Source organism: Taudactylus pleione, unplaced genomic scaffold, assembly GCF_031769625.1.
Source record: "Taudactylus pleione unplaced genomic scaffold, aTauple2 ptg000253l, whole genome shotgun sequence".
Lineage (NCBI taxonomy): Eukaryota > Metazoa > Chordata > Amphibia > Anura > Myobatrachidae > Taudactylus > Taudactylus pleione.
Genome location: NW_028284655.1, coordinates 5,705,078 through 5,722,282, shown reverse-complemented (window position 1 = coordinate 5,722,282; position 17,205 = coordinate 5,705,078). Strand labels below are relative to the sequence as shown.

Here is a 17,205-nt window from a genome sequence, read left to right as displayed (position 1 = left end):
CATGATCTATTGTATACCAGGTGATTACAGTGGAGGCAGTAATCAATTCACTAGGTCTACCAACATCACAGAGACATTGTAACAAGGTGCCTAGTCCCTACCCTGCATTTCTATTAATATTGGTTCATAGAAAAATGACTGTAGGGTATTAAATCACTTAAAAGAATAACTGTACCCCAAACAAAAATGTATGCTTTAGGTAGCGAGAGAGAAAAGGGGATTGCCTAATTACCTTGTGTCCTTCATTCACCAGAAATGCCTGTGCCCATGACTGGCCTACCCATCCCAAACCATTCTACTCTCCTCCTGAAATGTGTGGGACCAGGACATAAGAGTCTATTTGCTTGCTCCAAACCGGCCAATAGGGAAGGGGGAATGACAATGCGATTTGCAGCCATTAGAGAAAGCAGAAACCTGGAGGATACATTGAGTGACGCATAAACATTTGTTTTTGTTTCAGCGCATCCAACGTTATCCTTTACTATGTATAGTGTAATTAAGCGTACAGTGTAATTAAGTGTACAATAAAATGTATATTAACAATCATGCAGCATATAAAGCTGTGAGAATGCATATAATGCATTTATATGTGGAATTCAAAATGTAAAACATTATTGGTACATGCAATTAAGCAATTTCAAGACTGAAGCATAGCTCTGTCCAACTAAAGGGAGTGTATATATGAATATTACATTTATTACCAGTTATTTATATAGCGCACACATTCCGCAGCGCTTTACAGAAATTATTTGGCCATTCACATCCGTCCCTGCCCCAGTGGAGCTTACAATCTATGTTCCCTATCACATGCACACACACACACACTAGGGTAAATTTTTGCTGGGTGACAATTAACCTAACAGTATATTTTTGGAGTGTGGGAAACTGGAGTACCCAGAGGAAACCCACGCAAACACAGGGAGAATATACAAACTCCACACAGTTATGGCCATAGTGGCAATTGAAGTGCTGTGAGGCAGTAATGCTAACCATTACACAGTCTGTGCGGCCTACATTATCTTACATATATATATATATATATATATATATATACACACACACACACCTCTCTCTCTCTATCTCTATATATATATATTATATATATTCTGCAAAATTCATCAAGATGCTCAAGTCACGTAAATTTGTGTGCGCCATTATATATTACACCCCATTTCTATATACGACTCGCTTATCAATAAATAGAATATGGTAATACAAATATAGTGTATGCTTATGGTATGTATTACTTCATTGGAGAGGCGTTTGTTACCATACACTTATTGACACTGTACTGGACAATTTTAATTAAAACAGGGAAAAAGCATTATTAAAAAGTTAGCAAAACCACTTTTGTGGACTCCTGTTATATAGACTAAAAAGGCAGAATAGTTGAGATTATTTTGTAAAATATTATTTATAGACTACAAAAGGAGAGTGCCACCTAATGGTTAAATAATCACACATAAAAGCCAGAATGCTATGGCATTATCACAATATAATTTCTTAACAAAGCATATCTTTGAGAGGGGAGTGGTATGAATATCAATAGCCGCCGGTTCAAATCCCGACGCCAGAACCCCGAACACTGCAGAGCCCGACAGGGGAGGTAAGTACCCTATCCCCACCCCTCTCCCTAACCTCCCCCCAGGGGTGTCTAACCCTATCCTCCCCTCCCGTATCCTAATCCTTACCCTCACCAGGGTGTGCCTAACCCTAATGTCCTCCCAGGGGTGGCTAAACCTAACCATTACAGTACAATGGCGGACTTACCGGTATCCGGACGTTCGGGCTTCCGGGATGCTGAGGCCGGTATCCTGCTATAATTCGGGATAGCTGTGTTGGCATTTTGCCAGCAGTCAGAATACCGGCATCGGTATATCGGCAGCCGGGATCCTGGCCGCCAGCATTTTAACTACATCCCCTTTGAGAGTAGTAGAGAAATGCAAACAATAGTCAGAGCAGCATGCTTATTGTGACTACTCCGTCTCCCCGCTCCTTGTTCTATACACTAGTAAAAGGAAAATCACTAGTAGAAAGCACTGGGCTAGGTGGATGATCCAGCGCAATTACAGGGGTTCTCTTTCATTTTGCATAGGGCAAGGGCAATGTATATGCAAGTATTACACAGGCTATGAGCACTATTATGGTGCCTAATGCTGGGTACACACTAGGCTATAGGTCGTTCGTACTGCCGACGGACTATATATCGTTCAGTCCATCTGGCAGTGTGTACACACAATATATCTGTGAATGACATCTATCTGACATATAATGCAGCGGCTGTGCTGCACGGCAGAGGCGATATATCTGAAAGTGTGTGTGTACACATGGGCGATATGCTGCCCACAGGAACCTGCGATAATGACATCACAGCTGGCTCTTCTGGCCAGACATATCAGGTGGCCGATTGGTAAGTGTGTATGCACAAGGTCATTTCTGCATAACCTTGCCAAATCCTTGGATCGCTCGGCAGGTCTAACAATTTATCATGTAAGTGTATGACGCATATAACAACTAGTTACACCTCTGATGGTTTTAGACCAGCCATATCCCCGAGTCCTGAAAGGGGAGCATCACACATTAGTTAAACTGATAGAAGAGATTTAAGATAATATGAGGTGATTATGGTACAGAGAATTCTGATAATATTTATGTTTTTTATCATCTTAGTATTAGCAATTAAATGGTCTCTAAAAACCTAACTAGTCACAATTTCTCAGAAACAAGAAAAATAAAATTAGCCATCTAGAGACACTTGGTTAAAGTGAATTTCAAACATACATTCTTCAAAAAGTATAATATATTATATACTTCAAGTAAATTATTGCAAAGATCTCACACAGTTTAAAACGGAGTGTTTGACATTGAGAGAACAGAGGGAAATATGGATGGAACAGTGCACTATGACACACAAACTATATATCAGTAATCATTTCAGCACACATTCTTATAAAAATACATTTTTAAATGATCTTCATCCATCATGTTTATAACACTGCAAATAGGAGAATTATATCCACATTTTTTAATCAACAAAATTAAGTAAAGAATAATTCTGTTTTTGAGTATTTTTAAAAAGTCATTACCACCAGCTCCCACTAGCATCCATCTCTCCTGGAAGGGAAGGTAAAACAGAAAGAAACAAACCAAGGAGGACCTGATGTGCCTAGGTTGTGTCATGACTGCTCCCCAAGGTCAGGGTCGCCTGGCAGGTGGTCAGCATTAGCTACAAAGCCTTTAAACACACAACATTAATATCAATCTTTTAAAAACATTGACTACCACTATAACAGAACATCGCGACTTTACATCTTCCTCCTCTCTGCGGCCGCCGGTTATAGACTGGGGGGCTGAGGGCTGCTTGATTTACATTCCCTTAGCAGCTGCTCCTCTCAGCAGCCACCTGTTTGCTGCAGTCTGGAGCAGCCGCCAGGCTGCCTGATCAGCTGCACGGCAGACACTGGGGTGAGAATACAAGAATGCAGAGGGGCTGGGAAGACCCTCTGAGATTGGAGGATGCTTGAAGATTATCTTCCAGTCACCGCCCAGTGGGCATTTCTGGCTGGTCACATCAGATGTGACCATGTCAGGGAAAGCCCAGGCCGAAGAGGATGCTTCTGAAGCAACCAAGCCAGACAAGTGGTTAAAAGATGATGTTAAAGTTCATTAATATTGGGTAAGAGGGAATTAATGATTGAAAAGTGGTTAATTATATTGAAAAAAATTGTTACGATGATGTTGAAAGAATACATTATATTTGAGGAGAAATTAATAATGAGTGAAAATATTTTTTGTCAGTCACAAAACTTTTGTCAGTCAGTGGGATGCTCTGTGTATTGTATGAGGATCATTAGGAAGCTCTATGTACTGTATGGTACTTTACTATATGGCAGTCACTGGGATGCACTCAGTTTTGTATTTTTTTTTTTTTCCACCAAAATGATCTCTGAATTGTATGGGAGTCATTAGGTTGCGCTCTGTGTTGTATAATGATCACTGGGATTCTTTCTATATTGTGTGGCAATCACTAGAATGCACTCTGTATTGTATAGCGGTCACTAGGATGATCTTTGTATTTGTACTGCATTTAGCTACATATTAAATAAATATTCCTTTTATGATTAATCTGACTGCCCATTTAATATTAACGGCCTACTTTTAAAAGCCGTCTTTTGTGCATGACCTTAATTTTAGACCATAAGGCAGCGTTTTTCAACCACCGTGCCGTGGCACACTAGTGTGCCGCGAGCAGTTGTCAAGTGTGCTGTGGTGGTCAGCTCAGCGTACTTGTACTGTAATGTGTTTTATTCCTGAGGAGGCCAATATGTGTGTATATTTTTATGTGGGAGCCAATGCTTATGTTTTTTCATTAGTCACGCACACAACACATAGCCGTATAGTGTGCCTTGGCAATTTTAAAATCTTATGTAGTCTGCCTCGAGTTTAAAAGGTTGAATTTCACTGCCATAAAGGTGTCCCTTGTTTTAAGTGTCCCCCGGGACCCTGACATTTTAATCCAACTCTCCTTACAGATTAAGAATGACTTAAAACATATTGTACTGATTGAAATCACATTACTGCAAAAATAATGGCACATATTCATCTGTTATCCCTGCTCTGCAATGATCTCAAACATATGAGGCATAAGAGAGATTAGCTGCAAATAAAAAGTAAAGACTTTGCATTAGATATTTCCCCAAGCAGCACTTTTGTGTAATACTTATGATAAATGCATCTTCTGTCCAACGCATATATTGTCTACAGTCCTAAATATTTATAGGCCACATGTTTAACCCCTAAATACCCACACCGACAGTGTAGATGTCAGGTGGGATCACCTCATAGTAAAAATGCCAGAAAGACAAAGACAACAGAAGCAGCTATTCTGAGTACTGAAGCAATAAGTATGAAAATACAGCCAATTCATTCAGTAGGAACTAGTGACATCAACTGAGGCATGAGGCAGTCCATGCCTCAGTATGTTTCTGGTTTATAATGAGTGCATTGGCTTCAGATTGGTTCAAACCATAAAATGGTTATCGCTGTGTCTAGGTGATGGATACAATAAATGTACGAACTACAAACTAGACTGAATCGGTCATAAGGCATTTTGCAGGTATATCATTCTGATAATCATTATAAAATATGTATTGTACAATCTAGATCATTTGTTTCTTGCATAAGTGACTCTTATTAAAAACTGGTATTCATTTATATCCCAAACAGAAGAGTAATTAGGGTAGCAGGTATCAGAAATCACTTTGCATTTTAAACAATGATGCTGTAAAACCAAAGAGAATGAATCAGATTGGAGAATTCAGTCTGGAAAAAACACATGAAACTGAGATGATGATTTCCAAGGGTCATATTAGTTCTCTACCATGACTGTATGTAAATGAGAACTTCCTCAGTAAGGCCTAGTAATGAGGACAAGAGCAGTATACCCCTCATTACAATGTTTGTTCTGAAGTCAAAATCCAAATTCTGCTGAAATCTTTTCTGAAAATCCTCCAATAATTGCTTGGAAAATACACTGTGCATACACCCCACAGATGACAGATCTTCCGGCGGCTTTGTGCTACCTGAAGGCATTTAGTCTTTCTCCCAAACTTCATGAAGGCTGTATGTCTCGCAAACACAGATGTACCTTGTCATTGTAAAAAAAAAAAAGTCACAAATAAAATGCTAAATTGATTCAGGAGCTGGATGTTATACCGGGGGGGCAGGTGGAAGGCGTGATGGGGCAATGTTAGGAGTCATTTCTCTTTGGTGAGGAGGTGGAGGCCTGCTGAGATAACAGAAACAAATGGAAAAGTCAATGAGAAAGTCTACTGTCTAAAGAAAACAAAGTCACAAAAACCAAAAGCACCTTGACTGGAGTTATTCTAGTGAACAATGGAACATTGGGGTTGCAGTAAAGGGAGGGTAGGCTTTTAGGTTGTTGGGCAGATGGGGCATGCACGCACCAACAGGGGACCCAGAGTTGCAGCTGCATCAGCTACGATGTTGGAGAGTAGGGAGGGGGTGGGGTCAGCACACTCCCAGGGGCCGTGCTCTGCAACAATAAGCTGTGTGGCCCTTCTCCCCGTCTGTCTGCGCATGACCCCCGCCTCCTCCTTACCGACAGCTGCTATAGGAGAGGGACAGGTTCAGTAGAAGAGATCTCCAACAGATAAGTTAGGGTATGAAGGGTGGGGGGTGGTTAAAAATAGTTTATGATTGGCAATACTAAGAGGGGTAAGAAGTTAATGATTTATTGGGGTTAATTCTTTTTCTACTTCAGGGTCCATAGGGTATCCACAGGATACCTTGGGGTATAGGTGTGACGTCAGTCGCAGGGCACCAAAGAGTTAAGCTTTCAGCCTCCCAGGATGCACTAGGTCCCCCTCCTATACCCCGCCCCCGGGCCAAGACACCTCAGTTTAGTTTGGTGCCCGGCCGGAGTCGGGTGCACCTGTTGGAGTGGGGGCTAGAAGAGCCCCTGAAGCTTTTTCTTCATGCAGCTGTGGCTGCACATCTGGATGAACAGCATGGACAGTCAGTCCTGACGTCCATGCTGTCTTCCCTACACCCCGCCGGTACCAGAACGCCGGTACTGATCCGGGGATGCTGGTGGGCGTCTGGGGTCACAGCTAGCGGTGACCCCAGATGCTCCGGACCATGGCCGGATTCAAGGGGGACAGAGGTAAGCAGCGGGGTCCCGCGGTGGGTCCCCGCTGATCACATGGTCCTAAGTCCCCAGGCAGGGGGCTCCCTGGGGACTGGCTGCAGCGTGGAGCCAGGCGACCAACCTGCGCTTCCACTACCCCCTGGGACAGCGGACCGCAGCAGAGCGGTAGCGCTGCGGCGTCCCAGGGGTTAAATGCATGCCAGGGGAGCGCGCCTTCCCTGTCTCACAGCCGGCGCCTCCCCCGCTGCACACAGCCCTCTCTGCACTGTGCTGACTGGTCCTGTGTCAGCGCTCCTCCCCCAGGCCAGCTTCTCTCTGCTCCTCGGCGGCCATCTTCTCTGCAACGCATGGTGAACGCTGCTGGAAGTCTGGAAGGAAGCATCGTGGTCTGGGTCCCCCCGCATACCTCTCCTCCGCTGTGGCTCAGGTCTGTGTATGCAGCGCTGTGTCCTACCAGGCCCTGTGTCTGTGTAGTTGAGTGATCAGCGCTGTTAGTGCAGGAATTGTTATTTCTCTGCATTGTATGTGACTGTGCTAGCGCTGCCTGTAACTTTTCTTCTCTAAACTGTCAGCTTTATTACTGTCCCTGTTCTTTCTGCTAAAGCCCTTGCGGTGCGGTGCTGCAGGGTGGTCTCTCGCCTATTTAATACTTAATTGGTGAGAGAGGTCACATACGTGGTGCCATAATGTCTGAAAGTGATTTTCCCCTCCGGCTACAGTGTACCACGTGCAAAGTACCGTTAGCGGAGGGGGAGGGTAGCGCGGAGGGCCTTTGCCGGCAGTGTTTGTCCATGGCGCGGCCTATTACGGTTACAGCACCGGTACAGGAGCCGCCCTGGGCTTGTTTCGCTCAGGCGTTAACAGCTTTAGTGGGCCAGTTAGCTCCGCAGCCCGCGTTTACTCCGATGGGTTTGTCCCAGCAGTCTGTGGTGTCGTCACCCATGCAGGGGTTCCCACGACAATTGGTGGTACCCCACAGTCTCCCTATTTCCCCGCTCCCGGGTTCTCAGGAGCCAGCGTGGGTTAACTCCCTGACGAGTTCTGTACAGCACTTGTCGGATGTGTTGCAAGGGGAGTCTGTGATGCGGCCTCATAAAAGGCCGGTGGCGTCTCTGTCCGCTCCTTATGAGGATGACGAAGGGACGTCTGATGATGGGGAGATTCTGGATCCTTACGATCAGGAACCTTTCCATACTAAGGACGCTGATGCTAAGTCCAAAGTATATATTCCTGGACTTATTCGGGCGGTCCGCACAGCCTTGGTGATTGAGGACGAAGTTCCCCCAGCGGCTAAATCTAAGTATGCCTTTTTCAAAGATGTGAAGGGCGATGCCACAGTCTTTCCTCTTTTGGGTCAGTTGGTGGACCATTTAGAGGAGGCGTGGAAACAACCTGGCAAAAGATACCAGCCGCAGAGACGCCTGGCGGTGGCTTATCCGTTCGCGGATAATTATTTTGCTAAGTGTGAATCCCCTCCACAGGTGGATTCTCACGTGACCCGTCTTGTCCGTAGTGCCACATTGCCGATGCCATCCATGTCCTCCCTTAAGGATGCTACGGACCGCAAGGTAGAAATCTGCCTGAAGTCCGCTTATTCCCTTGCAGGGGGGGCAGCACGGCCGGCTATGGCCATTTGCTGGGTTGCCAGAGCGATGGAGCGCTGGGCGGATTCATTAGAGGCTTCTTTTGAATCCGACTGTCCGGCCGAACAGGCGGAGTTGATTGGCAATCTCCGTGATTCGGCCACCTACATCAACGAGGCGGCTCTAGACATTAGTACTCTGGTGTCTAGAATTTCTTCAGCAGCGGTAGCTGCTCGTCGCACCTTGTGGCTGCGATCCTGGAAGGCGGACGCAGATCCAAGAAAGGTCTGGCAGCGTTGCCGTTTACCGGATAAGTTCTCTTCGGTCCGGATCTGGATAAGATTGTGGCCACGCTGGCGGCAGCCAAATCTGCTTGTCTCCCGTCGGCCGCTGCTCCTTCTGGTTCTGGACCATCGTCCTTTCGGTCATCTAGGGCCCAGGGCAGGCCCAAACCACAGTCGTTTCCTCGACAGGCTGGCCCTAAGAAATCGGTCAAGCCCCGGAAACAGGCATGGAGTACCAGACGTCCGGCCCCCAAGCCAGATGACAAGCCTGCGGCCTGACGGTCCGGGTCTCCCCTTGGGGGATCCCAGGGTGGGAGGCCGCCTGCTGCAGTTCTCCCGGTGTTGGTCGTTCACTACGACAGACACTTGGGTTCTGGAGGTGGTCTCTCACGGGTACGCCCTCTCCTTCCGGCACAGACCCCCGGCTCGATTCTTCACCACGGGTCTACCATCAGACCGGAACAAGGCTACGGAGCTGCGGAAGGTATTGCACACTATGCTCCAGGCTGGAGTTATAGTGCCTGTTCCATTCTCCCAGAGGGGCCAGGGTTTCTATTTAAATCTATTTTTGGTACAGAAACCCAATGGGTCATATCGTCCGATTCTCAACCTCAAAGCACTCAACAAGTCTTTGCGGGTCCCGAAGTTTCGGATGGAGACCCTACGGTCCATCATTCTGGCGCTGGAACCTGGGGACTACATGGTGTCATTGGACATACAGGACGCTATGGCGGTCATGGTGGCTTCTCTGCGGCTGCAAGGAGTCCGCATGTTGCCGTACTTGGACGACCTGTTATTGGTGGCAGGATCTCCAGAGCTCCTGTTACACCACTTGGACCTGACCATTGCACTGCTGCAACGGCACGGCTGGCTAATCAACTGGCAGAAGTCCACTCTAATCCCGTCTCGGAGGATTCTGCATCTTGGAGCCTTATTGGACTCGGGACAGCAAAGGATCTTCGTGACGGAGGACAAGATCTCTGCTTTACAGTCAAGGGTGCGCAGTTGTCTGCACAGCCGCCGGGTGTCCTTACACTCGGCGATGAGGTTACTGGGCTCCATGGTGTCGGTGTTCGACATGGTGGAATACGCCCAGTTTCACTCCAGACCTCTGCAGCACCTGATCCTGTCCAAGTGGAACGGGCTGCCTCAGTCTCTGAAGTTCCAGACGATTGTGCTCACCCCGGAGGTTCGCCTGTCCCTTGCGTGGTGGTTAAAGACGACCCACCTCAACAAGGGACGTCCGTTCTGGGTTCCAAATTGGGTCCTGTTGACAACGGACGCCAGTCTTCGGGGCTGGGGAGCAGTTTCGGGTCCACACTTGTTCCAGGGCAGGTGGACACCGACAGAAGCGGAGCTTCCAATAAATATCTTGGAACTCCGTGCGGTCTTCAATGCTCTCCTGCAGGCACAGCGGTTTCTCCAGGGTCACCCGGTGCAGGTCCAGTCGGACAATGCTACCACCGTGGCCTACATAAACAGGCAAGGAGGAACTCGCAGTCGGGCGGCTCTCGTAGAGGTCTCTCGGATCCTGGTTTGGGCGGAGCGCAATCTTCCGGCCATATCAGCGGTCTTCATCCCGGGAGTGCTAAATTGGGAGGCGGACTTTCTAAGTCGCCAGGACGTTCATCCAGGGGAATGGTCCCTGCACCCGGACGTTTTTCAACTACTGGTGGACAGGTGGGGTCTTCCAGAAATCGACCTCATGGCGTCCCGGCACAACAACAAGTTGCCGGTGTACGGGTCTCGCACAAGAGACGAAGGGGCGTCTCTGGTGGATGCTCTGTCCGTCCGGTGGACGTTCCGGTTCGCATACCTGTTCCCTCCGGTCTCCCTTCTTCCACGGGTAATCCGGAAATTCAAACAGGAAGGAGGGACGCTCCTGTTGATAGCTCCCGCGTGGCCCAGACGGCACTGGTTCTCAGACCTTCAGGGTCTGTCCGTGGACAGTCCTCTGCGGTTGCCGCTACGACCGGACCTTCTGTCTCAGGGTCCTTGTCTTCACCCGGACCTGACTCGGCTGTCTTTGGCGGCGTGGCTGTTGAGACGGCCATGCTGAGGTCCTGGGGGTTTTCCAGCTCTGTGGTGCGTACCATGTTACGAGCTCGGAAACCGTCTTCCGCGAGGATATACCATCGCGTGTGGCATACGTTCTTCCAGTGGTGTCGACCGAGAGGTTATGCACCGCGGGAGTTTCGTCTGTCTCGGATTCTCGCCTTCCTGCAAGCGGGACTAGATCATGGGCTTCGCCTTGCTTCTTTGAAGGTACAGGTTTCGGCCCTATCTGTCTGGTTTCACCGTAGGATTGCTACAATCCCGGATGTGCGCACCTTTATGCAAGGTGTTCTCCGTATTCAGCCGCCCTTTGTTCCACCTGTGGCGCCTTGGGATTTGGCTGTGGTCCTGAGGGCTCTCCAAGGACCGCCGTTTGAACCACTGGGCTCAGTGGATATTAAATGGCTAACAGCTAAGACTGTTTTCCTTCTGGCCGTTGCTTCAGCCAGACGTGTTTCTGAGTTAGGGGCTCTTTCTTGTAGACCCCCTTTCTTGGTTTTTCATGGGAACAGGGCAGTGCTCCGCACTCGGCCCGAGTTTCTTCCCAAAGTTGTTTCCCAGTTTCATGTTAACGAGGAAATAGTTGTTCCGGCCTTTAACTCACCGGGTCTTTCCGTGGGTGAGGCCTCTTTGGATGTTGTGCGGGCCTTAAGGACTTATGTTGACCGCACTTCTTTGTTTAGGAAGTCGGACGCTTTGTTGTCCTCTATGGCTTCTGTAAAAAGGGTTGGCCTGCTTCAAAGCAAACTTTGGCAGCCTGGATCCGTATGGCTATTTCTGAAGCTTATCTTCATGAAGGCCTACCGGTCCCTCCTTCTCTGAAGGCTCATTCCACTAGGTCTGTGGGTCCTTCGTGGGCAGCTCGACGTGGTGCCTCGGCAGTTCAGATCTGCAAGGCTGCTACGTGGTCTTCTGTCCATACCTTCGTGAGGTATTACAGGTTTGACACCTTCGCCTCTCAGGATGCTTCCTTCGGGCGGCGGATTCTCCTTTCTGCACAGGAGCGTCCCCACCCTTAAAGGATACTGCTTTGGGACATCCCCAAGGTATCCTGTGGATACCCTATGGACCCTGAAGTAGAAAATATGAGATATGGTAAGAACTTACCCTTGTTATCTCTATTTCTACGAAGTCCATAGGGTTCCACAGGACTCCCGCCCTGTCGCACCTGTGCTGCAGATGGGCTTTGCTCTGGTCACCGGTTTTCCGTCTCCCTCTGGTGAGAATGTGATTCTTGTATGTGTCCAGATCTTTGTTCTCTCTCTTCCTTCTCCTCCTCCGGCCTATGGCTTGGTAACTAACTGAGGTGCCTTGGCCCGGGGGCGGGGTATAGGAGGGGGACCTAGTGCATCCTGGGAGGCTGAAAGCTTAACTCTTTGGTGCCCTGCGACTGACGTCACACCTATACCCCAAGGTATCCTGTGGAACCCTATGGACTTCGTAGAAATAGAGATAACAAGGGTAAGTTCTTACCATATCTCATATTTTTTAATTATAAGACAAGGGATGTTACTAGGAGTTTAATGCTGTTTATACTATGCAGTATGTAGGTTACTAATGCGGACTATATTAGATGGCAGTTCCTCATGCTGTCTGCAGTGTATACCGGTCACTCATGCTGTCTGTAGTATATGGCGGTCTCTAATGTTGTCTGTAGTATTTGGCGGTCACTCATGCTGTCTGTAGTATATGGGGATCCCAAATGTCGTCTGTAGTATATGGGGATCCCAAATGTCGTCTGTAGTATATGGGGATCCCAAATGTCGTCTGTAGGATATGGAGGTCCCAAATGCCGTCTGTAGGATATGGGGGTCCCAAATGCCATCTGTAGCATATGGGAGACCCAAATGCCGTCTGTAGTATATTGGGGACCCAAATGCCGTCTGTAGTATATTGGGGACCCAAATGCCGTCTGTAGGATATGGGAGTCCCAAATACCGTCTGCAGTACATGTGGGTCCCAAATGCCGTCTGTAATACATGGGGGTCCCAAATGCCGTCTGTATTATATGGCGGTCACTAATGCTGTCTGCTAGCTTAACAACTGGGGCCACAACCAGTGATCTTACAGCTAATGTTGGTTTTAATATAATGGGAGCAATTCAATTTGGTGCTCGTCTGTAAGCAAATTTGCCAAATATGGGACCTCATTCAGAGTCGGTCGAAGCGGCCACACGGTCGTACGCCACCGATGTTCGCTATACTGCGCATGTGTAAAGTTCGCAATGTGCGTGCGCAAACTAGCCGCTACGATCAGAAATTTCTCTCTCCTTGAACACAGCCAGGTCGGTAGTTTGAGTGACAGATTGAGGCGTTTGTGGGTGGTAACAGGGGAAGGTGCTTGAAAACGGGGGAGTGGAAATCCGAACGCAGGCGAACGGCGTTTTATGGGAGTGCATACGGTTTATGGGAGTGCATAATTAACAAAGTAGCGTCATGGCACATGTGACATGGGAGGTTTTTACACTGACATGATCGTAGAGCTTAAGAGTGGGTATGGTCAACCTTAATCTCTACGACCAGTGCCGATGGTTCCCGATGGTCTCGATTAATCCTTATATGCCCGGAGATGATGTGCAATGCGTACGAAAAGGGGGCGTATTTTTTTGTCTTACGACCGCTTCCTCCCCTTGGTCGGCCAACTACCGATCCGAACTTAGGGACGCAACTTGCGAGGGAATCATTTGAATATCCGGCCCCTTTTTCCGTACGACCGTGCGGCCGCTTCGACAGACTCTGAATGAGGTCCATGGTACCTGTAGAGTATCCCAAAAATTGGTGACTATGGGCCTGATTCAGCAAGGAAGTGCTGTTTGTGGGTGGTGACGGGGCGGTGGCCAGCGAAACGCAAGCGTCCCAGTGCGTTTGAACGCAGTTGCATGGGTGTGCATAAATTATCAACTGCGATGACTTACGCAGCCTGCGGACTCATGGTTTGGCGCTGAAGTTAGCAATTTGTGAGTGAGGTCTGACCTGTGCAAGTGTGCGTGAGGCTGCGAAGGTACTCTATTGTACCGATGGTTTTGCAGTCTTATTAAACATTACGGATGTGTGTAAGGTAAAGTGGGCGTCCTTATGAAGTGCTGTGGCGGCACAGCGATGAATTTGCACACTATCGCAGTTGAACTGCGTGCGTATTAGCAGCTGCGATCGCAATTGCGATCCTTGCTGAATCAGGCCCTGTGTTAAGATCTGGTTATTGCTAAGATCATGAGATGGGGAGAACATAAGTGCTTATGGAATCATTTCCCACCACCATCAACCATGTGTCAGATGAGGGCTCTGCTTGTGGAACAATGACTTTGCATCCCTCCAGCTCCGTTCCAGGTATTGCTAGACTCAATGCCATGGCAAATATAGGTTTAATATGGTGGCACAAAACAAACTATTGGTTTTTAGTTTTATTGCCCACTAAATCAATGAGCGGTAACAAGAGAAAAGACCACCAGAAGCCCCATGTCAATCCTGAAGTTCTCAACTGGTTAAGAAAATATGTAAATATGGGGTAAACACACTTAAAAAAAACCTAAAATAAATTAACAAAAGTAAAACAAATAAAGACTAACATTACAATGTTTCTCACATATTTGGTATACATTTACTCAAGAAAACAAGCTTATTAAATATTGCAGTATATTATTGGAGTTGGCCTATTTTCAGGCATTTATGAACCTTTGGCAGCATCGGTACATACGGCCTGGCCGCTAAGGGCTTCAGAGACTCAACTGAGAATACAGCACTTACCTAGATGGTGTATGATGTGGTTGATTCACCATATATGTTGGAACAGCAGAGTTATTCGGTTTATATGACTGTAAAGAAAAAATAAACTGAAGTGGAACATAAAACTATAAAAACAAATGATGCTATGTGAAAAGGCATTCTAAATAGTTACTGTACAGTATATAGAAAAGTTCCTTCCTCCCACAGTCCACATACAGATGTGTCCTTACACACTGTGCCATCAGTCGCACCAAATAGCCCGCCTTGGTGCACCAGGCCCCCGTGCAATTCGGCAGCGCTGAGCGTCTTTTTCGCTCAAAAGGTGCGTCTTATTTACACAAATAAAACAACTGGAAGCGACTAAACTACTTTGCTAGATTACACTGATCAATTTGATGTGCGACATTTGTACATCTGTGTGCCAATGAGTCTGAATCTGTATATGATATGCTACGTTGCAGTGCCAGCGGTGGTTTCTCAAGACAAGTTCCGTTGTGCTTCATCTGCATTTAAAACTAATTCATGTGCGGTTAAAGTCACAGCCCAGCGCCTCTAGTACACTGTGAGTGGTGTCTCACTGCATCTGCAATGCTAATGAGATGTAAAGAAAAAGATGGTATGCTACACCTTTAGGAGGGGCTCAGTTGCGCTGGGCATATGGCGCCATATGGTGTTTTGAGGCTAGCATTGAGGTCACTTTTCCAATTTAGTCACAGAAACATATATATTTATGCATTGATTTCATATAAAAAGGAGAAAAACATAAACGTGACTTTTCATTTAAGCACCAATTATTACAAAAAAGCTTATTTTCCTTGGACTTTTGACCATATATGTGTCTTTATAATGTAGAGACATGCAAGATATTACCTATATTATGAACCATTTTTCGCTCTAAATGTTCTATGACTGGGAAACAATGTCTATCTTCATTTATGGGTACTCACGGGTTCATGAGTGGGTGGGTGCATATTTCTGTTGGGTCCCATAGGTGGCACATATCTTGGTGGGGCATTCACTGCTGGTCTCCCACCTGGTGGAACATTTTGCATATTCCTTTGGGGATGTGAAGTTGGGGGAACCCTGGCTGTTGGTCCACGTGGCACATCCTTTGGTTGACTAGGTGCTGGATCATCCCAGCCCGGAGAAGTGATTGGCGTGTTTCTTGGTGGACTGGTAGCTGAACCACCTTTGCTGGGTGCATTCCTAGGTGGTTGTCTCCCATCTTGTCTTAATCTGCCAACCCTGAAAAGATCAGAAATATTTTGGATAATGTATTTTTCTGTATTTTGGAATATTTGCATAATATACCTTAATGATATACCTTGGGAATGGGACCCAAATCTAAACACAGAATGCTTTTTTGTTTCATATACACACACAGCATGAAGGTCATTTTGTACAATATTTTTAATCACACAAAAGTCACTTAAGTTTCATATACACCTTATACACATAGCGTGAAGATAATTTTATACAATATTATTAATAATTTTGTGCATTAAACAAAATTGGTTTACATTGAACCATCAAAAATCAAATGTGTTATTATCTCAGTCACACTCAATAAATTCTGTATTTTTGAGTACAGAAAGCAATGTGCAGGTGAGACAGGAGGACCAAGGAGCAGAGGTTGACACAGCGGAACATCAGGATTACTAGTAGGACTTGTGCTAGTGTCCAAGGAGCAGGTCAAAGTTACCTACTTACATCCCTTCGGAGATAAGCCCACCCGGGACTGCCCCCACAGATGCCTACCACCAATTCCATACTTCTAAAAATGCAGATGGCACCATACAATACATGGTGAACGGCATCCACAATAAAAAGTGTAACAAAAGCACCTAAGCCCTTTCTAAGTGAAAAATTAAAAAAAAAAACACTTCTATATAAATAAACAACATGGAGGAGAATAGGATAAAAGTTGTATATAAAAGGTCTAATGTGAGAGGCTGTTGCCCCATTCAGGACACCCTAAAAGAAAGGGGCAGACTTGATTACAACTTCGCTGGACTGTCAGAGCCTAAGCTACATCGCTTTCTGGTAAGCATTAAGTGCAACTCTTATTTTCTTTTTCGGGTTCCATAGGGTCCACAGGAATTATCTTGGGGGTTTCCCAAAGCAGTTCCCTTAAGGGTGGGGAAGCTCCTATTTAGCCGACAGGAGAATCTGGCGCCCAAAAGGAAGCATCCTGAGAGGCAAAAGTATCAAAGGCATAACATTTGAGAAAAGTGTGGACGGAAGACCACGTGGCTGCCTTTGACAATTGTTCAGTAGAGGCACCACGACGAAACGCCCACGATGGTCCCACAGATCGAGTAGAATGTGCTGTCACTGTGTTTGGAACAGAGAGATCAGCTTGTGTGTAAGGCTGAGAAATCGTCATACGAAGCCATCTAGCCAGAGTCTGTTTGTTAGCTGGCCAGCCTCGCTTATGACAGCCATGCTACAGAAAAAGAGAATCCGATTTCCTAAAGGAATTGGTACGATCCACATAGATACGTAGGACATGTACCACATCCAGAGAAACTTCACCTACAGAGAGGTCTGAAGACTGGAAAGACTATTTCTTCATTTACATGAAAACTGGAAACTACCTTAGGAAAGTAACCCGCCCTGGTACGAAGAACAGCTCTATCCTGCTGAAAAATCAAAAACGGAGAGCGATAAGAAAGGGCTGCCAAATCAGAGACCCTGCGGGCATAGGAGATAGCAAGAAGAAAAACTGTCTTTGCTGTCAACCACTTACGGTCTACTGATTTCAGGGGTTCAAATGGGGGAGCCTGTAGAGCTCTGAGAACCAAAGACAAATCCCAGGGAGCTACCAAAGAGACAAAGGGAGCCTGAACCCTCAGAACACTCTGAAAAAATGTCCTAACAACAGGCAGAGG

The 17,205-nt window shown here is 46.7% G+C and overlaps 1 protein-coding gene across 4 annotated transcripts in view; it reads right to left on the bottom strand.

The window, feature by feature from the left end:
* Nucleotides 1-1,671: 1,671 nt before the first annotated feature.
* The window catches only part of ADAM9 (ADAM metallopeptidase domain 9), a 145,982-nt gene continuing 130,448 nt past the window's right edge, over nucleotides 1,672-17,205 (bottom strand). For 3 of the 4 annotated variants that reach the window (XM_088480392.1, XM_088480395.1, XM_088480394.1), the window contains 3 exons: nucleotides 15,262-15,559; nucleotides 14,336-14,403; nucleotides 1,672-5,788 (listed from right to left, as the gene is read on the bottom strand). In XM_088480392.1, coding sequence (XP_088336518.1) covers nucleotides 5,710-5,788; nucleotides 14,336-14,403; nucleotides 15,262-15,559 — 445 coding nt within the window. In that variant the 3' untranslated portion in view covers nucleotides 1,672-5,709. The remainder of the gene's footprint in view (nucleotides 5,789-14,335; nucleotides 14,404-15,261; nucleotides 15,560-17,205) is intronic. The other variant, XM_088480393.1, reaches the window with a different exon arrangement.